This window comes from Coccinella septempunctata, chromosome 5 (assembly GCF_907165205.1).
Source record: "Coccinella septempunctata chromosome 5, icCocSept1.1, whole genome shotgun sequence".
Classification (NCBI taxonomy): Eukaryota; Metazoa; Arthropoda; class Insecta; order Coleoptera; family Coccinellidae; genus Coccinella; species Coccinella septempunctata.
This window is the reverse complement of record NC_058193.1, coordinates 26,580,030-26,604,206: the sequence shown is the minus strand read 5'-3', so window position 1 is coordinate 26,604,206 and position 24,177 is coordinate 26,580,030. Positions and strand designations below refer to the sequence as shown.

General features: G+C 35.8%; 1 protein-coding gene and 1 long non-coding RNA gene across 2 annotated transcripts in view; one reads left to right on the top strand and one right to left on the bottom strand.

Annotated features, from left to right (window-relative positions):
• The window catches only part of LOC123314170 (fringe glycosyltransferase), a 127,555-nt gene that overhangs the window by 17,131 nt on the left and 86,247 nt on the right, over positions 1 to 24,177 (top strand). The window contains exons 3-4 of the mRNA XM_044899291.1: positions 99 to 147; positions 6,884 to 6,986. Coding sequence (XP_044755226.1) covers positions 99 to 147; positions 6,884 to 6,986 — 152 coding nt within the window. The remainder of the gene's footprint in view (positions 1 to 98; positions 148 to 6,883; positions 6,987 to 24,177) is intronic.
• Positions 21,186 to 21,523, bottom strand: LOC123314171. Its single transcript, XR_006537788.1, has 2 exons — positions 21,483 to 21,523; positions 21,186 to 21,364 (listed from the first exon to the last, which is right to left on the bottom strand). It is a non-coding gene; the product is annotated as an uncharacterized LOC123314171 (long non-coding RNA).

Here is a 24,177-nt window from a genome sequence, read left to right as displayed (position 1 = left end):
AATTAGAGCTAATTTCTCTTGATAATCGAGCGCCATATACCAATTATAAAATAGAGCACTGTGGTGAGATGAATAATAATTTCAATTTTTCTTTTCAGACATGGTTCTTTACCGATACGAACGATGAAGAATTTCACAAAATGACTAGTGAGTATGCAAAGGTTATTAATTTTTTAACGGAGCTGGACCTCCTAATTCGAATTGAAGGACACTTTCAGTTTTTGCTATAATCAACTACCATGAATTGGTTTCATGATGAAATTGAATTGGAAAATTTCAATTTTTTCCATCTCGAACAGAATTTCAAAATGCCTTTCAAGGTATTCATGCCTACATTCTCTCTACGTTTACTACTTTTCGTATGAAAAAATGTTCTAATAATATAACGATAAGAGCGGGACTTATTACTGCCATAAAAAGCAGTGCTACAAAATGGCATTCACATCTACCTTTTCGAATGAACCACCAGTATGAAGTGATAAGATCAAACTCTATTGTATACACGGTTCACAATATAAAATATACCTGTAAGATTTATTACACAACTGAATAGAGGGCGAAAGAAGGAAAAAATGTATGGGTAATTTACGCGAATGTAGATACCGTTGATAACACATAAAGCGGAGGAAAATAATAAACCAGATGTGAAAAACCTCGAGCGTTTGTTGAATACCACCAGCCAGGACGAATGCTTGCTGAATTCAACAAATGGACGACAAGTTGTGTTCGAAATACAATTTCTTTTCCTCAATGACATAATTGTATAAACACACTCCTGATGGACAAACAAAATGTTTACCGAATTCATTTTAAAATAACTTTTCAAGGTATGCATCGATTCTGATCATTTTGTTGTCTATTTGTAGCCTATCTCATCTTGTTTATTACATGATTTTGAGTTTGCAGGAGTTTCCATTGAATTTGATGGTATACAGGGTAGAACTGGAAGTTGCAATTTCCAGTTGCAATTTCCTCTAAATTTCAATTTTCTTGTTTCATTCACGTCAATAGCTCTTCTGAAAGGAAATACGATTTTTCGAAAAAACTATGCAATGTATAACAGAAAAACAGAATAGACATTCTGGTAGAAGATAATCTCCAAGACTCTTTATTTATTTCTTGAAACTACGAAAGGAAGAATTTTGATTACATCAGATAATACATTATAAACTCTTGGCTCAGCGGTATTAGGTGCTTTATAAATTAATACCTACTTGTGAAGCTTGAGGAGTGTGAAGTATTTTTTACTCCTTTCCTTCGTTCCGAAGTAACTTCATGATATTCCTCGAAAGTTTTTCACATGGGAATATCCACTTCCGAGCAATCTTTTGAGTCGAAAACTCTAAAAGTCATAACCGGCCTGCGTTTTCAAATGAATAGACCATATCTCCATCGATTCCTTGAATCATTTGAAAAGTTTCCTGACGCTTCCAACGCCCAGGATGATAAATATTCATAATCGATGCAGCTTCCAGGTCTTTATAAATTTACGTCGTTCCCCACAACGTCGTTCCATGGGAAAGAATAAATAACGATAAAGGTTCACTGGGGCATAAGAAACTGGATGGAAAAGGGAGAATGCAAATTCATGGCAGCACAGATCATAGGACTTCATGTGTCCGGGATCTTTCGTAGATAAAATCTGCACCACAACGACACGTTCAAGATTGCATAAAGGCTCGAATGAGTATGTACTGGAATAGGCTGTGTAATTTTCCTTTTGCATTATGAACTGCCAGCAGGGCATCTCTGTGTCATGCTGAATAGGAAATGGTGGATCTAGGAGACTTGCATTTGATTTATCCTACTTCATATGCTGGATAATTACTGCGATATTACGAAAGTTCCTATGCTTCACTCCTCATTTTCATTTTATGGAATGTGAATGGTCTTTTCGGTGTGACAGTATTCAAATTTTCTGTCCACATGTCAAGATCCAGGAATTATTGAATCGAAAAAACCTAATATTTTGAAAGTATTGTTCTTGTTGTGTGTTGAAAATATATGAATGTGAATAATAAAATGGGGGGGGTAGGCTATCTGACTTTCGAATTTGAATCGGCGATAAAAAACACTAGGTTTTTCAAGATTATGAGTTTGCTAGAAAAATGGATCATTTTCATTTCACATCATTCAAGGTTTTTTCGAAAATGAGCGAGAGACCATGGATTTTCATAATATTTTACTTTTATTTATACAGGGCGAGCCAAATTGGTGATACCTAAATTTTTTTAATCCAACGAGATAGAGGAAAATGAATGTGCCGTTCATATATTTTTCTATCTTCTTTTGTTTTTGAGTTATAGGCCAAAATTTAAATTTGGGCGCTTTCAAGTTTGGTCCTTATCTGCGTTTCTGTTTGTGCTAGGATGTTGAAATGAAAACATTTTACAGACACTTTTTTGATAGCATTTTAGTGGCGTACTATGATTTTTTCCTACAGCTTTATGTGCTGAGCTATAACATAAAGTTGTGTTTTTTCTTATGAAAACAGTAGTTTAAAATGACGTAGAAATAATCGAATTTTTCTTACCGTTGCAGAAATATATCATATATCGCCTTCAGTCTTTCTAAATCATTTTAAACTACTGTTTTCATGGAAAAAACACATCTTTATGTTTTAACTCAGCAAATATACCTGTTGGTAAATATCATAGTTAGCCACTGGATTGCTATCAGAAAAGTGTCTGTATATTGTTTTCATTTCAACATCCTAGCACAAACAGAAATGGAGATAATGACCAAAGTTGAAATTTTGATTTTGACCTATAACTCAAAAACAAAAGAAGATAGAGGAATGCAGTTGATGGCATTATTAGTTTCTGTAAAAAAGATGACCGTAATGTGGCATGCATTTTCCCCTCTCTCGTTGGGTTGAAAAAGTTCAGGTACATATCACCAATTTTGCCCAGCCTGTACATACATATGTTTCATATTATGAAAATTATATTGTGTAAAATTGAAATTATATCATGAAAACTTGCGGGCATTAAGTCTGGTAAGGAGGTAGGCAACACTCCAAGATTTTGCCTTTATCAAGGCTCGAAATTAAATATGATCGAAAATTTTTTTTGCCAAAATTTATGTGGCCAATAGATACTGTCTTTGTTACCAACCATTTCACCTTTATACCCTGTGATTCGAGTCTTCAAAGCTTGAATCGTTCGTCCAATGTAGTTTGTTATAAGAACTGCATAAAATGCTATAAACTGAATTGGTATTCATCAGTACGCATTTTCTATCTTCCAATTTTGTATATACATGGTGTTTCTGATTTGATGCGAAAATTTTTTATGATTTTTAGTCAAAATTGAGGGCGGTCTTCCATATAATTTTCCTTTCAAAAACCCTTCCCCTCAAAGCTTTTTCAAATTGAGGAAAAAATAATCGATTTTATGCAATATCTGCGACAAAAAGTAACCTCTATATGAACTTTTTGATGTCCCTCTACGTTTATATGGATATTCCATTTAAATAGGCAAATTTGATGTGGATCTTGTCTTGACTTTTTCTCATAAAATCTTCCTTTGATCACAAAAAAAATCTCCACATCGAATAACAGTTTGTTAGTTACAATACGTTAGTAAGTCAAGCAAGCGCTGATAATTTTGCCATAACTCGGAGGGTTTTGAACGAAAAATTTTATGAAAGACCGACCCCCTTGACTTTGGTTACAAAACCCCCTTCAAAATTGTTCGCATCAATTTAAAAACAGTCTGTGTATTCTTTTCATTGGTAGGATATTTTCTATTCAAATACTGCAGAACAAAATGAATTTTTAATCAAATGCAAAAAACCAAAGAACTCTATGCCTCTCAATAAAGAGACATCAAGTTCACTCAGTGGTAATGTATCATTGTTGATCTCCAACAACTCACAATAGAATGTATAGTGGGTTCAAATCATAAAATGTGATAGGGATGGGTATCTACCGAATGTATTTTTGACTGAACATGCTATGTGAATTACCAGTTCGGATCTAGGAGTCATGGAAGAGTTTTTCGAGTGATTTTTCCCTGACCAGTGCGGGAAAGGGAACTTTTCCTCTACTACTGGTGAAAAGTGATTTTTTCATCGAACTGATGCGGGAAAGTGATAAAACAGAAACTGAAATCCGTGAAGGAAAATGCAGAGAAAAATGCAAGTACATTCATGGGCGAATATTGTCGAAAATGAAGATAAAATGAAGCTAATTTTCAAATTCATTTCTCGTAAAATAAGCAAGACCTTCCATCACACTTTTCTCCCCTGTCAAGAACTGGGAAATCTTGAAGGTTCCAACAATACACTTGTTTTCGTAAGGCACAACCTAATTTCCCGACTTCCCATGCCTCGCTCGCACTCTGGCATAATTGTCGTGAATTTCAGGAGTGGAAAATCTAGAGAAGGCCGGCCTTAATTAACAACCATTTCAGTTCGTGATCTGGAAAAGAAACGGGATGGAACGTTTCCTGCTGTTTCCGCAGCAGTCCGTATTTTCTTATTGTTGGTTTCTTCGGGCTGGTAGGTATACATGGAATAGATGCTATCTCGTGCAGGTGTTACTTTACGTCGGCCACGCTTCGTTTAACGCATACGTAAGTCGCTAAGGATCGTCGCACACGACCGGTCAGACATGCGGCATTAATGACCCCCTTGGAGGAATATGCATTAATTGAATTTTTTGTGTAAGAGAGGTCAACAGTACGTTCATCTGGGTATACCAACAAGTTTGAATGAATAAAAAAGGTAAAAAACTATCCATCAGAAGCTTCAGTGTCATTTATGAAAAATATTGAAAGTAATGGACCAAAACTAGTAGCATGATATTCACTAGAGGGAGTCCCTAGCCTAGTGTCATGTAATTCAATATCGATCATTGTGTTAGGCTTTATTTTAGTCAAAATCATTAATGATATTGCCTAAAATTTGAATGTTGAGCATAAACTGAAGTGAGATGGGGGGTATCTCACCCCCTTAAAATAGCAAAATCACCCATTTCCCTTGAAAGCGTTTAAAAAAAAGGGGTTCTGCTAGCTTTATCGTCAAGCTAGCAGAACCAAACCGCTAATACAATATTTATCCAGAATCTGATCACACCATACTTTTAGGCTAATTTTAAACTAATTTATTACCCTAGTATTTTTTGCTCTCCAATTATTGGAGAAACTGGAGATTGCGGTTACCCAACCCATCGCTAGCCGGACAAAACCGATAATTGATTGTTTATCCAGAATCTGATTACATCATATTTTCAGGCTAACCTTAGTGAAAAATTTTTGTCCTCCAATTGTGGAAGAAATTACTAGATTGACGGTAAAGCTAGCAGAACTTTTCCTTTAAACGCTTTCAAGGGAAATCCGCAGTAGATTCAAAGGAGAGTCTAAAATGGGTCTGTCAAAGAGTGAATTAAATTCTGTCATGACCCTATACAGGGTGTCCCACAACTGGTGAATCAAACGTCACACCACGATAGAGTAGATCAAATATTATCGAATGACACCAACATTAGTTGAGCGAAAATGTACCGTTTCTGAAAAAACCTAACCTAAAGTTAGCCGATTTTCGAACTATTTTTTCAATCACAAGGCCACTTTATGATTAAGGATAGCGTTTTTCTCCCATATTATCACCCCTATAGAGGGGGTTTACTCTGAGTAATAAAAATCATGTAGAAAAAGCAATTGTTTCAATTTAAATTTACTTAGGTTATCGATTAACTACTTGAAATAATTTCAATTAGGGGAGATAAAACAATGATCTTAGTTCAATATAATTTAAAATTCGATATCCTTTTTAATAAACTGGCCCTGTGATTAAGAAAAATAGTTCGAAAATCGGCAACTTTAGGTATTTTAATAAAATTCTGATTATTTTGGAAACGGTACATTTTTGTTGGTGTCCTTCGATAATATTTGGTCTACTCCATCGTGGTGTGACGTTTGATTCACTAGTTTTGGGACACCCTGTATTTATGCACCAACGTCAACGATGAGATAATCATCTATGATGATCATGGTAACAACATACAGAATTACGTCCGTCATTGTTATATGTATTAATCAAATCAAACGCTATATGTTTCTTTAAATATTTATATATTTCAGGCGCTTGTAGAAAAAAAATTGTTCCTAACTCTTGCGGAAAGTGTCTTGCCAGCTTCCACTTTCCGCACTAAGAAAAATAACTATTCCATATCCTGTGACAATCAGAAGAAGAGAAAAATAAGAAGTTCTTCTGCTCGTTGAATCTTATAAGTACTATTATGCACTTCAAGGAATGAAGGGGTAATTTTAATCCCTACATTTGAGGGACTAAAGATGCAAAAAAATAGATTATGGCCCAGTTTCAGGAACGTCCATTAAGATTTAATGCCGCATTAAAATTAATATCTGTAATTTTTTAAGGGAATAATGGGGGATTAAAATTTAAATGGAGCATTAAATTTTAACGAAATTTCCTGCAACTGGGCGTAAGAGACATAAAAAATATCTGTGAAATTCGAAGAATATGTATGTACCTATGTTTGAATTGATACATTGTGTTAGAATTGAAAAGATGCTCCGAATCGACTATTACACCTACGCATATGTTTCCTCATAAAAAAATGATGGAATCTACAAGAAACCAAGCTCCCAACTTCCTTTGATGTAAACCAACCATCCAAATATAACCCAGGTCTGAGATTAATCATTCCTCACCACTTGTAACCACTCAAAAAACTCCCATTGTACTAACTGTCTCTTGAGTATTGCCATCGCACATGTTGGTAGTTTATGCTCATACCCTCGGACGTAAATATTTGTCTAAGTGCCGCTTTACACCAGATATGGAGATGAATTGTCTTCTGGTCTAGACTTCTGAGGATGGGAAACTCATCTCATGTTTGTTTTTGTCTTTCCAGATGGTCACATGATCAACACTAACTGCTCGTCTTCACACAGCCGGAAGGCCCTATGTTGCAAGATGTCCGTGGAGTTTGATACGTTCATCGAGACGGACAAGAAGTAAGTTGTGAGGGGATTTATTTCATGGGGATTATTTCTTTGGGGTTTTAGATTTGTCCATAGATTCATTCCCTTTATTGAAAAGGGACTCCGCGTGAAGTTCAGAAATGTTCTAACTCCTGTATAGATTTTTCTATACAGGGAATATAATTCACGAGTAAACGGACAAACGAAAAATTGAAATAGACGATATTGAGATTCATTCGAAACAATCATATTTAAGGTAACTTATTTCCGATAAACGGAGTTTTCTGAAAGATCTTAAATCTTTCTTTCATTCTATCTGAAAACAAAATTTTTTTTCGACAAACGCCCTTATGAGATTTAAACACAGGTTCGATAAAAAAATCATTTATTCCACTTGTGAGGGATATTCACTAAGTTATTTTGCGTTTTCTCTTCCATCATGTAAACAACAAAGGGATAAAAAAAAAATGGTTTGTAACAGTTGTTTCCACTAATTTTTTTGGACTATTTCTTCTATACCTTTCTTATAGCCACAGAAGCAGTTACAATTATGCGGCATACCCTTTCTTAATTACAATACAAAATAAGTTCCTTCCATTTGAAAAGTCGGGTATACATTGTAGGACTTTTCCGCACTACGGAGTTGCTTTATGTTTGCGTTCTCCTGCCCGCTTCTCATCAGATCTATTTGTAATTCAAATTTCGGCATCGTATGCAGATGGGAGCAAAGTGGTGCCTCATGCTTGAGCTCAACCGTCCTGTCTGTTCTAGCTTCCCCCTTGGCCGCCCACTCTGCCGGCCTTTTACTACAGCCGGTTACATTTTGTACAATAATAAAATAATTGAATCGGAGGGAGAGACACACCTGAGATCTGAGCAACGGCGTTGCCGAGCACGAAAATTTGTCCGATTGCTCAAGGTCATTGCTATTTCAATGGATAAGTAAACACGAAAGTAACAAAATGCTATCTAGATACGACGGGTGTAATCCAACTGTGATCTGATTTTCTGGTCTTTCTTCTGACACTCCGAGTTGTGGTGGTTAGCTAGCTCTATTCAGATCGTGTTGTTGCTTTTTATATCAATAGATGTTATGTATCGAAATTAAATTGATTTGCATTATTATTTCTCATCCTTGCTATATGAAGGCGACTAAACTCAGAACTTCGATGTCAAAATCATCGATTCGGTAATATTGTCCAGTTCTTCCTATCCTCGAGTGAAAACTTCGCACTACACCATTAATTCGAGTGTGAAATGCTCAGGCACGTTCTGGCTATCCATGCTGAAATACGAAATGTGCAATTGCAGCAGGATGGTCATCTTACTTTGCAGGGTTTTCAGATTAGATTTCGAGATCACCTTGAATCCTTATTTATTTTTTCGAATATTTCAGCAATTTCTTAATTACATTACGGTCTGATCTTAAGAAATGATCAATAAGCTCTCGATTTAGCGATATCCAGTACCCATCTATAATATTAATGCAGTGATGTAGGATATATTGGGAGGATGTTGATTAGACATTTTCAAGGTATTGCAATTTTAGTTGATATTCTGAAGGAACTTGGGAAGAGCTAGTAATGAAACTTTCGGTCCCAGAGTTTTCACTCAAAGATAATAGATCACTGAGAAGGAAATCATCCCTAGGTGATTAGCCCACGATGCTAAATCTGTATTTACTCGAGCGTCGTAGACCTATAGTGGATTTTGAAGATTAGATGCAGTTTTTCAAATATGTGAAAAAAAATCGTCAGGTGCGGGTACATACTCGAACGTGTCAGATAAAGATACTCCATATGCCCTACGTGTCTCTGATAATAAATTCATGTTAATCTGACAGTTTGCGTGGTGGGGTTGGCCGTATGGAAGAGTTGAAATTGGTGAAAATATATATTTTTTCGAACGTGTCAGATTTTTAGAGATTTGGACCCAAAGGAAGCTACTTATCAAGAAACTGACAATTCGTACGTGACGCAAGGTTATAGCGATCCTTTGAAAATGCAAAAGAAATCGTTACTTGTATATACTTGAGTCAGATTTTTATACTGATGGTTGATCTCGGTGTTGCAGATGTGTTGACCTATTAATTTGACACTAATCCGGGGTGGTTTTCTTAATCTGGAAGTTTGAGGATGATAACGATGCATTTTTTTCAAATATCCCTCTTTCTGTACCTCTAATCGTTTTTTGTATTCATTATGAAAGTTGTAGATAATATACTTCTATACCACTTTTGTCTGAAGTAATTCCACATACTCTCAACCGTTTTCGAGTTAGAGGTTGATAAGGGAGAAGAGCTTAGCCACACATGCGAAAGGCCAAGGTCAATGTAGAAATCCAGTCTAATGTACATTCATCGCCATATATCTCAAAAACGTTTGGACGAAAAAAATTGCTTCGGACGAAATTTGTAGAAAATGTTATGCACTACAACTTTTATAATGAATGCGAAAACGATTTGAAGCCCAGGAGAGGAGGTAATTCAAAAAAATTTATTTTTGTGAACTGTATGGCTAATTTTATAGTTGCGGCTTGCTGAAACTGTCAGATTATATCTTTTTCGTTATTCTTGAATCATTAGCTTCAAAATAAGAAAAAAAGCCCCTGCGCTCGAGAATGCACATGTTACATTTTTCTTTGCAAGTTTGGCGCCCTTCCACACATGTTCGTCTCGCAGATTAAGAGAATGTATATTTTTCAATATGTACTTCACCACACATATATCTCAATCTGACACGCTGGAATATATGTACAATGATTTTTTTATATTCTGAAGGGATGTCCTAGATAATTCCCCCTATATGCAGGTCCAATTTTTTTAATAGTAAACAACAGTTCACGTGTGGAGAAATGGCAACAAGAAATAGATTATATGGAGAAAAATACCAATCGGTTTCCATTTAAAAATCCAGTATATGTGCAAAGGAAATGCATGTATGAGTATGATAAAAGACGGATATTCAATTTTACTTTCACCCTACTCTATACAGATAAGAGAACCTCAGCAAGGAAATTGACATTTTCATTTTCAAATCGAAAGGAATTATCTACATCGAATCATAGTTTTTACTTCTGTTCACTCATGTTCAAATTTATTGTTCATATTGTTATTTTCTTGCTAGAGACTAAACCTAGGTGATTGTTATAAAACTCACGCGCTCAATTCCAGTCTCATCTCCTTATTCAATTTTTCAGCTGTGAATTCTTCTGATCTCTTTTATTGTGGAGCATAATAAAGTTTGGGATCGTTCCGCTCGAATTCCTTATTTAATATCTAATTGAAATAAGAATTTTATTCTCAATGTGCCCGTCATTGTTATTTGAACTACCCTCAATAAGCGGAAATGAGAACTGAAACAGGGCTAATTTCATATTCCTCCACACCTTTTATTACCTCGTAAAATAAGACGAAACACCTCAGCGATCGATACACTGAAAATTAGATGAATCCGACTCATGGAAAAGACCATAAACTTCAATTTTCACGGCAGAGCCCCTTTCTGCAATTCGCTAGCATCAAACCTCATTTTCTCGAACTGTTTCCCCGACAGATCTCAAGACAGAAAAAGCACGAATATAGGGAGCATCAAAGGTATGGAAAGAAGGGAAGCGCCCTCGCAGAATGCCTCTGAGGAGGTTGCGCCCGCTGATGACGTCAAAAAAGTTCCATTCGTCATATTTTATGGCGTCCCATCTTGTGTCACGAGAATTGTGCCAATTTGGCGAAATTTTTACTTTGTGCGACGTACGCTCCAGAGTCAAACTTAGAGGTATCTTTTCTGTAATTTAGTCAAATGCTTCTTCTCCTGGCTTCCCTCTGAAAGTAGGGGAAAAATAGTGTTCATTTCTGATTTATTTTCCTTCAAATTAAATGAAAATTTTCCACTGGTGTTTCGAAATGAAAATCCTCAATTTAATACAAATCTATGGAGGATTGTGAAAAAGCGTATGAAATGCTCGGTTATCTCCTGATCTATAGCGCTATGCAAGTCGAGCATTCAGTCATTATATGCCCTAGAGCGACAAACAGAAAGATACGGAATAAATCGGACATACGAAGAGCTTAAAGGCTTCATTAATCAGGGGAGCTTTTGTGAGTTGGATTTCCATTCTGCCTCGAATGAATCATATTTCTCTATAGAAACGGGTGCATTGAAGTTTGCACATTACTTATTCATTTGACGATCAAGAGTTGTTTGGTAAGCGAACATCTAATTCATCCTCATGCTTCTCTCCCTTTTGGTATGTGACCTACGACAAAGAATCAAAATAGAATATAAAACCAACTTAGTCTTAGTCATCTTGAATTATTATTTATGCATGCATGTTCAGTAGATGTTGCCAATATTTGATGTAATTTGGCAGATATAAATTAAATTTGATTTTACATATTCTTTTCGATGTGAATAAATTTCCTATGAACATTGGTTTTGAAAATATCATAGATCTCATGAATCTAAGGAAAATATCACTCACGAAAGACACTTCATTATTTTTCCACATCGAAACGCTAGCTTTCTACAAATTCAAATAAATGGAAACATTTGAATTCTATTATTCATTTTTTAACAATATTCCAAAGCATCTTTGTACAGGATTAGAACTATTTAGAGGCTGACTGTAGGAACATCGAAATCCGTTAAAAATAAAGGGTGGCTTAAATTATAAAAAAGTAGTACACCGGTATAATGGCTATATAGGATTATGACTACACATTTCGTGTAGTTATCTCCAAAAACAAATGAGTGATGAAGAAAAAATTATAATCTTGATTTTCCGCTTCGAGATATCTCAGAAACCATCAGAGATATTTGGGAACTGTTTATACCCACCCATTCATCCTTGAATAACGCAACTTTTTCGTAATTTAAGCTATCCTGTATTTCTAACTGTTTTCGATATCCCTGTAGTCCCCCTCTAAATAGTTCTAACCCTGTATATTCGCCTCATAAGGCTGCATCTCAAGAAACATAAGGATATTTTCTGAATAATTGTGGATATCAAAGCAAGTTGTTTCACAAATAATGTAGAAGATTGCAACGTAGAGCACTGAATGAAAAAATATTTGTTTTAGAAAGAATGTTAAGTATTTGATTGAGGGTACCTGTGGTCAACACAAAGGAAACGCAGAGTGCAGAAATTGTTATTACAAAAAAGAAATTAAAATCAGGGACAAATTTTTTCGTATTTCATTCAAAGCTCCCAATTTATTTTCTCTCAGCTGTGTCAGATTCATCTATTAATTCTGTATATTATAACAAATCTCATGATTTCTTCAGCTATGAGTTAATTTTTTCTATAAATAACAATTTTTCAGTGTTGTTTACAAAGTTCATCTTTACAATTATCAGAAAAATCTCAAATATTTGTTGAAAATTGGCCATTTATAACATAAGTTAAAAATTAATTAATTCATGAGCGAAACAAAAGCATTGCCTGGGAAATTCTAAATTTCAGTGCCAGTGCACCTTCTTCGAAAATATTGAAATACCGTCGTAGATTCGGATGACTTGGGACGATTTTGAAATTCAACTTGTTATATTTCGAAAACGGTGACCTATTTTCATGTGAGAAAGAGGTTCAAATATGCTTAATGACTTAGACTATTGATTAGAATATATACCATGCTTCAGAATTCGGATATAAATTAAAAAAAATATATATACTTGTCCCAAGTCACCCACCGAGTTGGGAGGCTTGGGACACAAGTTGAAATCCATTGATTTCTCAACTCTCAAATGAAATAAGTGACTTGGGATGGAGTATAGTTTTGAAAAATTAGAATTTGTGATTATATAGTTGAAATTCGGTAAGGAAATTAAATGATAAACCCCTATTACAGCGAAAGTGAATATATTGCAACTCAAATGTAAAAAAACTAAAAAAAGCAAGGAAACTTTGATTTCTTTCATTCTTTGGTGATTTCTTTGTGGAAGAAATAATAATATTCCGCGAAAAATCGGTATATTTCCTGCTGCCAATGCTTCGCTTGTATCTGTTCGGCATTGTCCCAAGTCACCCTATACAACAACAAAATAAATGAATGAGATCCGTGTTGCCGTTTGATTTGTAAACAATCTTGTTTCATGACATATCTAATATCCCAACATCCCACGTATCCAGAAAAAAAAAATTACATATGCACAAATTGAAACACATGTACAGGACACTTGAAAGTATAAGGGTCATAAAAAAACGCGCTTTTACTCTCCTGAATTCGTTAATTTTTCCTGTCAATTCAAACGCTCTGGTCACGGCAAACTCAACAGGAATTAATTGTTAAACTAACCGAAAAGACGCTACACAATCTTATAAGTTAATCCCTTCACTCATAAATAGTAAGAAACAAAGATATCTGCAAGGGGGTAATTGTTCCAAGTTACAGGACTGTCCCAAGTCACCCGAATCTACCGGTATCTATTGATTCTTGCTGTTATCTCGCCAGTGTGGAAGATGAATTATTGTTTATGAATTTTCGTCGTTTGAATTAACCCAGAGCTCTTTATATTCCATTCTATTTTTAGGAAATTCATCATTCAGAAATATTTCATATTCAACAGACTTTGGAGAAGGAATTCATACCATCCCCAAAATATTGTAGGTATATCAGAGAGTTTGCTTCATTTCTACCCCCTTCCTGATATTCATTCCTCTTCGACGTCGTGCCTTTCATACCTTATTCAGATACCTTCGACGGGAGTGAAAAATCCTGATGTACCTTTTGATCTCTTTGTTCGCAATCGTCATCTCCCACCCCCAGAACGTGAAGGGTGGAGAGACCGAGGGTGCTGAATATAAACGCCTCAACGAGGTTTTTCGGAACACTCACTGCTGTGAACTTTGACCCTCAGGAATGTTAACGTTTGCTCTCGTAATTGTCTACAAAAAAGGACCTATGTTTTTTGCTGTTTAAATTAAATCGTATAGTTACTTCATTGCGTTTCATAGCCTCAATTGTCCATTCGAAATGTTGAGCAAACCGCCTCGGGAAATTTTTTGGGGAAAATCAATTTTCTATTGAGTTATATCAATAGGGTACCTAAGCGATCGTTAGTGTTGATATATTTTCAAGAATTAACTGTCATGCGGATTATGATGTGGGTCCACGTTTTCTCAGGTCCCTTTAAAGTAGGTTATTTTCACTTTTTTGGTTATGATGGTGTATCCCAGGCCTTCTGCATAGTAGTCCTTGACAAATAATGCATAAAGGATAGATTTCACTACTGCAGTATACAACTTTTGCCGAATGTGTGTTTTGGGTGCATATCTGGTATCTATTGCCAAGCACTGTCTGAGTAGACCAGAGATATACAGGGTGAGTCTATTCTCCGTAACAGCTAGTTCATACTGACATAGTCATTGAGGTTTTTTTTAAGTCCGGCCTAGAGTATCTTGATAAGTATTCAGACAACACAGTTACCAGAATTTCAAAAATATTAAATTTCATTCGGTGTTTATTAATTTTACAGAAATGAAAAACTACGAAAGCAGAGGTCTTATATACAGGATGACAATTTGATAACTTGCCAGTCCAATTATGTCACGACAAGGATGATTTCAGAAAAATGCCGGCACAGGTCAATTTCTATTCGTAGGGGGACATATTTTGAGCAGAATTGTAAGCCGAAATCTCCTCAACCCTAGGTGTAGGAGCTATCACTCCTTAATTTTTAATAGGGAATAGGGGGTGAGCTATACCTCAATTGAAAGATCACTTGACCCTCTACATGAATACTATCGTTTGCAAATTTTTATTGAGTCCTTGAAATTGTTACAGGGGCTGACAATTTGAAAATTTGCCAGGCCAATTATGTCTCAACAAGTATGTTTTCAGAGAAAATGCCTGAACAGGTCAATGTTTATTTGGAGGGGGACATGTTTCTAGCAGAATTGTAAGCCAAAATCTCCTAAATCTTAGGTGTAGGGGTGGTCACCCCTAAATTCTCAATAGGGAATAGAGGGTGAGCTATACCTCAATTGGAAGATAAAAGTATTATGTTGAGGGACCTATTGTCTTCCAATTGAGGTTTAGCTCACCCTCTCTCCTCTCTCTAATCCCTATGAAGAATTCAGGCGTGATAGCCCCTACACCTAGGTTTGAGGAGATTTCGGCTTACAATTTTGCACAAAATATGTCCCCCTCTCTTTAAAAATTGACCTGTTCCGGCTTTTTCTTTGAAAACATTCTTGTCGAGACATAATTGGCCCGGCAAGTTTTCAAATTGTCACCTCCTGTAACTACTTCAAGGAATCCATAAAAATTTGCAAACCATAGTATTCAGGTAAAGGACAAGTGATATTTCAATTGAGGTAAGTTTCACTCCCCTACTCCCTATTAAGAATTTAGGGGTGATGAATATCTTACTTCAGAAACCACTAATTTATATGGGGTTTTCACTATAATTCAATTCAATCAGTTCTTCATCTTGGAAAGTCAGAAATTTTTTTATTCGTCAAACGGCAAAAACAATTTTTTTCATCGAAGAACAAATATTCATTCATGTTATTAACTTTCCGGGATGCAATTATCTGTCCTATGAATTTCTACATGAAAAAATTCTCCAGGTGCCTTATGATATGACCAATACCAATACCGCATTTACCACCAATACCAATACAGCTCCAATTGGAAATTATAAAACAGACAGTTAACATATAGTACTTATAATGTTCATTCTCGGTCTTGTTCTCTCTATCCTACAAACAGGTAATTGCAGATTAAAATCATCACGCGAACGGACGACCGAAAAAGCCGAGCAAATCGACTCGTAGGCTGATTTTTTCCCCACGGGCGTTAGATCGGGCGTACAAGTCCATGCCTATTCGCGTTTCAGATACTTTTATCGAGTTTCGATTGTTAATCTACACTGCGGTGGAAGTAATTTAATAATACGCTTTCACGCGATTTCACGGTTGATTGTGTTCGCTTGGTCGATGCTCCCTCCACACTAGCATTTTCTATGGTACGTGTGGACGATGGGAGGCTATTAGCAGGGACGGGTTTTTCCCCGTCTTCGCCTCCGTCCTAATCATTTTTGCGCCCATGTCGACAGGAAGCGATTATGGACGAGTTTTCCCTCTTCTGACAGTTTACTACGTCGACAGTTTGTCGGACCAGAGTCCGACGATCATCGAGTTTTCCAGCGCTGTCGGTGGGCGATATTTTCAATGAACATTGCAGTTTTTTGTCCTCCAACTGCAAAATGCCGTCATATATCATGAGAGGATGGCACCCTGACATAAAATTGGATTATTCCGGCGGATGAGAGAATGTCAGAGTTTTATATCCCCACATTTATATACATATACATATGTAATAGAAGAGTAATGGGGTCGAGTGTATACAGCTTTGCTGAATGTCGTAAATTTGTTAGGGTCAGTGGGCGACTAAAAATTATTCCAAAAACTTTGAAGATTGTTCACATACGAGAATATATTGGAAAATTCTTAGCCTACCTACTATAGAAACAAATAAAATTTCAATGTCAAAATATTTTACTACTCAACATATTCTCCTCTTAATTGGATACATTTATTACAGCGAACCTTTAACGTCTCTAGACCTTTCAAAAAAAATGTTTCTTCTTGCTCTGCAAACCAGACCTCCACAGCTTTTATTACCTCCTCGTTGGAAGAAAATTTACGACCTTTTAAACTTTTTTTCAGTTGAGGAAAGAGATGATAGTCGGATGGAGCCAAATCTTGTGAATATGGGGGATGTTCTAGTAATTAAAACCCTAAATCAAGAATTTTCAGCATGGCAACAGGAGATTTGTATGCAGGGGCGTTGTCCTGAAAAAACAAAACACCTTTGGATAACTTCCCGCGTCTTTTCTCTTAATTTTTTTCCCGTAGAATGGTTAGTAATGTCGAATAGTAATCTCCGGTTATTGTTCTACCCTTATCCAAAAAAATCAATCATGATTACTCCATGGCAATATCAAAAAACTGAAGCAAGAACTTTTCCAGCAGATTTTTGGACACGAAACTTCTTAGGTCTTGGAGAACCAGAGTGTCGTCATTCCATCGATTATTGCTTTGTTTCTGGATCTTAGAAATGTATCCAAGTCTCATCCATAGTAACAATTCGGTTTACGAAGTCTACATCTTTTTCAAATCGAGCACAGATCGAACCCGATACTTCTACCCTTGCACGCTTTTGGTCAACATTCAAACATTTGGGGATCCATTTTACAGCAATTTTTCTCATGTCCAAATTGACGTGAACTATGTTATGATGAACGCGTTCGTATGAAATATTCAGTGCTTCAGATATCCTTTTTAGCCCAATTCGACGGTCTGATAAAATCATGTCATGAACTGCATCGATATTTTCGGGGACTGACACAGAAACTGGCCTTCCCGATCGGTCATCATCTTCAATGGAAAATTTACCTCTTTTGAAGCTTGCAGTCCAATTTTTCACGGTCGCATCCAAAGGACTTTTATCACCAAGTTATTTTAAGCAAATCTTCGTAAATCTGCTTACCTCTCAACCCTTTTACATACAGGTACTTGATGATGGCTCGATACTCCAATTTTTCAGATTTTCATAATTTCGGTGGACATCTTCTTTCTTTCAATTTATTGCGTAACTCTGGTTTACTTTTTTGACCTCAAACTTCACACTGACACTTCTAATGAGTTATTGTTCGTTGCTATGGAAACGCAATATATTTTTATGCATGGAACTGGTCTAGGCTAACTAGATATTTAATACATCCACACCGTCCCTGTTCAAATAAGCATAGGAACATATTGTTTTATGTTAAGAAGATTTATCGCCATCAGCTCATCTCATTCCGGAAATACGTCCCCAAATTGCGTTAAATCAAATCGGTAGTCGGAATCGAAAGAAACGTAGGTACAATCTGGGCCCATAACCTGTCATTACAAATTCCGCGTTATTACCGTCATTTTTTCACTCTCGCGAACGAGAATCAACGCAATCGTCCCTCCACGGAATATTAAACGGGAAATGGCGACCTCGATAATAAACCTCGCAAAATAATAACATTTTTACTCCTCGCGAGACGCTAAGAAACGATAAAATCGGAACGCGGGATCCCCGGAGTCATTAAATCTGTGCCCCGATACGAATATTAATGAAGAACGGAACGGGTAACCATGATACAGGGTGTTCTGTTCGTAGCATGATGGTGAGGAAACTGTACTCTGCGTTTTCTCATTTCTGAGGTGAGGAGCCCATAGAATATCTCTATGCCAACTATGATGTTACATTTACAATCATTAAAAAAAAACTTATTATTGTATTATTGTCACTGATGGATAATCTTAACAACTGATTTCATTCTTCTTATTGCATCGTTCCCGAACACTCTGTGGTTAGGTACTGAAGAACAGATGTGCAAAGAGGAGGATCGAAGGAGGTTCCTAAGAATACCCTTGGCTTATTATTTTCGTCCTAAAGCAGAACGGGTGTTATGTTTGTAATTATTGGTTATAAAGAATTAATGTCGGTTTTTGGGCGGGGAAGCTTCCAAATTTTTTTGATGAAATTGGTTCCGAAGTAGCAGGTGTAGACTTCAATTACAAGGGTTCAAGACTTTGAGCTCTTCATTTGTTATTCTACAAGGTCTGGGACAGGGACATTCGAATAAAAAAACACAAATGTATTAGTTGGAGAGCCGACGATGCTAAATCGGGATTTACTCGAGAGTCGTAGGGACTTAGAGGATTTTGAAGATTAGATGGTAAAAAGAAAAAAGGTCCTATGATTTATGCACTTTCAGCGGTGGGGAAAGCATCTGCAGGTATTCAAAGATGTAAAACAATTCGTTAGGTGTACATACTCGATCGTGTCAGATAAAAATACTGTATATACAGTTTTGCTTCGTGTGCTTTTCAGAGGAGGTGAATATTTTTACGAATAAGCTTTTGTCTTTTCAATCATCACCAGAGTTTCGTGAATAATCGTGATTTTTTCATTCGAGTTGAATAAACTTCGAAAATGAGTTCATCGAAGGATTGGTACAAGGATTTGCTGTAACTATTTCGATGCCTACTTCAATACATTATCGTTTTTTCAATGCGTGGCTGAAATCTATACAATTCCAATATTTTTAATCAATTATTTCTACTCATAGTGATCACAACTTGAGGTGAAGATCGATATTTTCAATTCAATATTCTTGAAGGTTCTGATATTTAAATCGATATTCTCATCATATAGGATGCTCTTTATGATGAATTTTTCTTATAATTCAGTTTCGTAGGTTTTTTCCTCTTTGAAGTAACTTCATGCTTTCAAAATCAGAGATGGAATTGAAATAACAAAAACAAATAAAGTCATCAAAAAATATAGATATTTCCTGAGATATTAGCCCTCTGAAGAGTTATGTAGAATGTTCTCGAAGTCTTAGGTAAAACTTTACAGATAATGGTTACTTTGCCACGAAATACCTCACCCCTACCATTCAACTCGATATAACGTCTACTTTCTTCAGTTCTACATCTTCAGTTTTGTTTCGTGCGTTCTCCAGACGAGGTGGATATTTCTACAAATAACCCTGTGCCTTTTCAATTATTATCAGTGTGTTGTGAATATTCGTGACTTTTTCATTTGAAATAAATAAGCCTTAAAAATGAGTTTATCGAATGATTGGTACAAGGATTTAATGTATTCTCATGTGAAGAAAACTTTTGAGGAAATTTTGTAAGATGGCGACGATTGAGGACGAACTAAAGTTGCGTCCCGATAAAGGTGACAAAAAACCCAAACAAAAGTGTGCAGGTTGTGATCATAAAGTTGTGAATTCGGTCCAGTGCGGGAAGTGTTTTGAAAACTTCCATCCATCATGCATTAGGCTGGCAGGAGATCGCAAGGATGCAATTTGTAAGCACGTACCAGTGGAAAAAAAATCAGAAGAACTGTCATTATCTTATGATGAACTGATGGTTCAAAATAAAATATTAAATTTAGAAAATGAGTACCTGAAAAGATTGCTAGAAGAGTGCCAGGAAAACAACAGAATCCTCCGAGAAAATAATAAACTCCTTTCTGATAAGGTTAGTTTCAAAATTCAGAAGTCGGATCACGAATCCTACAGTCAAATGTTGAAAAAAAATGTAAATGTTGATAAATATGATAACACGTCAATGGAGAAGAGACAGACGCAGAAACAAACAACTGACCTACGACCATCGAAAGACAAATTAAGTCAAAGTCAACTGACGGAAGTGAATGACAGCAGAATGAAAGAGCACAACCGAACTACGATATCGGACGAAAGCAAACAAAACAATAATACTGAACATGAAAACACGGGGAGAAATTCAAGCAATTCGGAAATTCCATGGAGGACGATTAAACCGAAACGCCCAAAAATTATTGGTACAGCTACAAACAATGAAAACCAAACTACATTTCAAGGTAGGGACGTTCGCGTTAAAAAAGTATGGCTATTTCTTTCGAAAATTAAAACAGGTGTAACGGAAGAAATAATAAAAACCTATATAACAGATAAATTGGAAACGTCGAAAGAAGAACAAATTATTGTAAATAAAATTAACACATATCACCAAATTGCTGATAATGAATGTTTCCAGGTAGGACTAGACTTTAAGCATAAAGAACAGGTATATGACTGTAAATTCTGGCCGTCAGGGGTTGCTTTTTCGAGGTACCGATTTAATTATAATAGGAAATCAGTAGGCATTACATCGTCTCCGACAATTTTTCAACAGGAATCTACGAACCCCAAGTAAATTAGCACCAACTAAAATAAAAATAATCAATCTCAATACACAATGTCTCAAAAATAAAATCAGTCAGTTAAATTTGCTACTGAATGAACTAAACCCAGAAATAGTGTGCATTACTGAGCATTGGTATAGTCAAGATGAGAGTATCCTTTTCCCTCACATTAATATTGACAATTATAATATTGCTGACTACTTCTGCAGATCCAATCTAAAATGTGGAGGAGCCATGATAATGGTCCGAAATTCGTTACCATATAAATTAATTGGAAGTATCAACGAATTTAAAGAAGAAATAAATTTAGAAATAGCAGCAATAGAAATCCCTGAACAGAAGCTAATAGTATTTACTGTTTATAGATCACAGAAAGCGAACTTGGAAAATTTTTTGAACAAGTTAGAACAAGTTTTTGAAAATATCATTATGAACAGAAAATACTCAACATATAAGTGGATTATTTGCGGTGATTTCAACGTAAATATATTGAATGAAAGCAAAGAGAAGAATAAATTATTGGATTTATTCAGATGCTACAATGGTCACCATAAATTCGAAGAACCATCAAGAATAACTGTCGACACATCGACTTGTGTTGATAACGTTGTCTGCAACTTCAATCCTAGTAATACAAGTACTTCGAACTTGCACATGGGAGATCATTCTGCGCAGATTATGTCATTCATATCTGAAAAAAAAAATCCAACATTAAATGAGTGTAACAAGACCTACAGAAAAATCACAAATCAAGGAATAAATAACATCAAACTCAAACTAAATTCAATTAACTGGAAAAATATACTCACCCCCTTAGCGGCAGAAAAAAGCTTTCAAGTGTTCTTCAATCAGCTGAGAAACTTGTTCGAGGTTGAGTTTCCTGAAAAGAAAAGAAATAATAAAAACAAAAATAAATATATCATTGAAAATAATGATGAAACAAAAAAAATAAAAGATAAACTGGACATACTGGACACCATATTCAGAGTATCTAGATCTAAAGAAGCACTAAGAGAATATAAACTGTGTAAGGAAGAATTGAAAGAGTGCTTGGAAAACACCAAGAAACAAAGAAATGAAGAACTTATAAAAAATTCAAACAACAAGACAAAAACAATATGGTCTATTATTAAAAGGGAAACTGCAAAAAATAAGAATACACAAACTAACAGTATATTAGACGCCGACGCCTTCAACCGATATTTCTCTTCTGTGGATGAGCGGATGTTGAAGATTCCTTCAAATTGCAAGAGTGAAGCTATCAAGTTATTAGAGCAAAAAAATCTTAAAAGATGTGAATTGGTAGAATTTCAACGAATAACAGAATTAGAGATAATAAGTATTATAAAGGAAATCAAAGGCAAAGAAACACCGGATATATATGGTATGACAACCACATTCATAAAATCCATCTGTATCGAAATTGCAGAACCACTAGCCATAATTTTCAATAAGTGTCTTTCTGAAGGTCACTTTCCAGAAGCACTTAAGACTGCTAGAGTATTGCCTATTTACAAGAAGGGCGATGATAGTGATCCGTCGAATTACCGTCCGATTTCGATTTTACCGACTTTGTCGAAAATTCTCGAAGAAATAATCAGAATAAGACTCTCAGCGCATTTTGAAGACAACGGCATTCTTGGCAGCCATCAGCATGGATTCAGAAACACGAAATCTACAACAACGTTGCTGTTGGCGCTGCTGAAGGACATAATCAGCGCACTTGATTCGAAGTGGATAGCGAAGATTGCTTCACGAGATTTGTCGAAGGCTTTCGACACTGTAAACCATGATATTCTTATAGATAAGCTGAAATATTATGGACTGAGGGGTCCAGCCTTGAATTTGATCTGCTCGTTTCTTTCAAACAGATCACAGTGTGTTCACTGGAATGGTGCGATGTCGAAGGAGAGAAGCGTGGGGTCTGGAGTTCCTCAGGGTTCGAAGTTGGGTCCATTGCTGTTCATAATCTTTATGAATGACCTGGATTTGGAGTCTGATGGTGCCGAGAGATTTGTCAGAAGTCTTTTATTTGCTGATGACACCTCCTTTGTCATGAAAGCCTCAGAGGAGGCAAAACTCCAGCTGACCACTGAATATGTGCTACTGACCTCTGAATACTGGTTCCGGTGTAACTCCCTCTCCATCAATGAATCCAAAGATCAATTTCTCCAAATCAGAAGCCACAAAAACAATTCAATAAAATTACTCGGATTGATGGTGGACGGAGCTCTATCTTGGGAAACACATATTGTTGAAATTAGGAAGAAACTCACAGTAGCCCTATACTCTATTGCAATAATGAGTAGATTTTCTTCTGGACAGGCAGCTCTCATTACCTACTTCGCCAATTTCCATTCAGTTGTTTCATATGGAATTCTCCTGTGGGGTACATCGGTTCATGGCAGGGATCTCCTGATTCTCCAAAAAAGGGCAGTAAGAACAATCTTGAACCTAAAATATACAGACAGCTGTAGAGAACCTTTCAAAATCCTCAAAATACTTACCATACCAGCAATATATATTTTGGAATGCGCCACATACGTTCACAAGAATTTGGACAACTTTCCTGCCAATGGTTTGTTCCATCGGTTTGACACAAGGAGTAGAGATAAACTTACCATCCCTTATCATCAGAGAAAATTCGTCCAACAAGGAGTCGATTACTGGGGCCCAAAAATTTACAATAAACTTCCTGATGCCATAAAGCAGCTTAACGGAAAGAAATTCAAAAACAATTTGAAAAATATGCTACTTAAAAATACCATATACTCTCTAGAAGAATTCTTCCAAAATGAAATTTGAAAAATTTGTATTTTCTGACGTGACATGTAATGTTTTGATGTTGAAATAATTATTATTATTATTATTATTATTATTATTATAAGAATGACAGATAATGAAAACAATTCCTCGAAAAACCCCACTCATACCATTCAACTCCATATAATATTCGTCTTCAGTTTTTGCTTTTTCCGAATTGGCTCTGTTTGAAAGATGCAGGCTGTTGAAAAATCATAAAAAATGTTATTTTCAATTCTATCTCACAAACGGTTTCGTCGGATGAAATGAATTTATAGTTTTTCATTTATTTGATTACCTAATCTTTTTCGAACACAAGATATCACTCCCCGTCTTCCAGTTTTTTCACTATGAACATTACGTACCATGAAAAATACCAAAAAAAAAAGAATCCAACGCTTGAAACTAAGTTTGACGAAAGTTTTGTAAGATGAAAGTGTTCTTCATATTTTCTCGTATAATGCGACATTTTCGATTAATTTGATGTTGAAAATTAAAAAGTATCTGTGAATTTTTAAAAATTGGGCACTTTGGCTGATTACAACTCTTTTTAGAAGATATACAGATGTATAGTGTCACCAGTAAACTAATAACCCAAATTGAGTTATTAGATCACCTAGCTCCTTATGAAAACTTAAAATTACTAAATCTATTCATCAGGGTCGAATCGGAAAAAATGGTATGGGAAAGACACCAGACTCA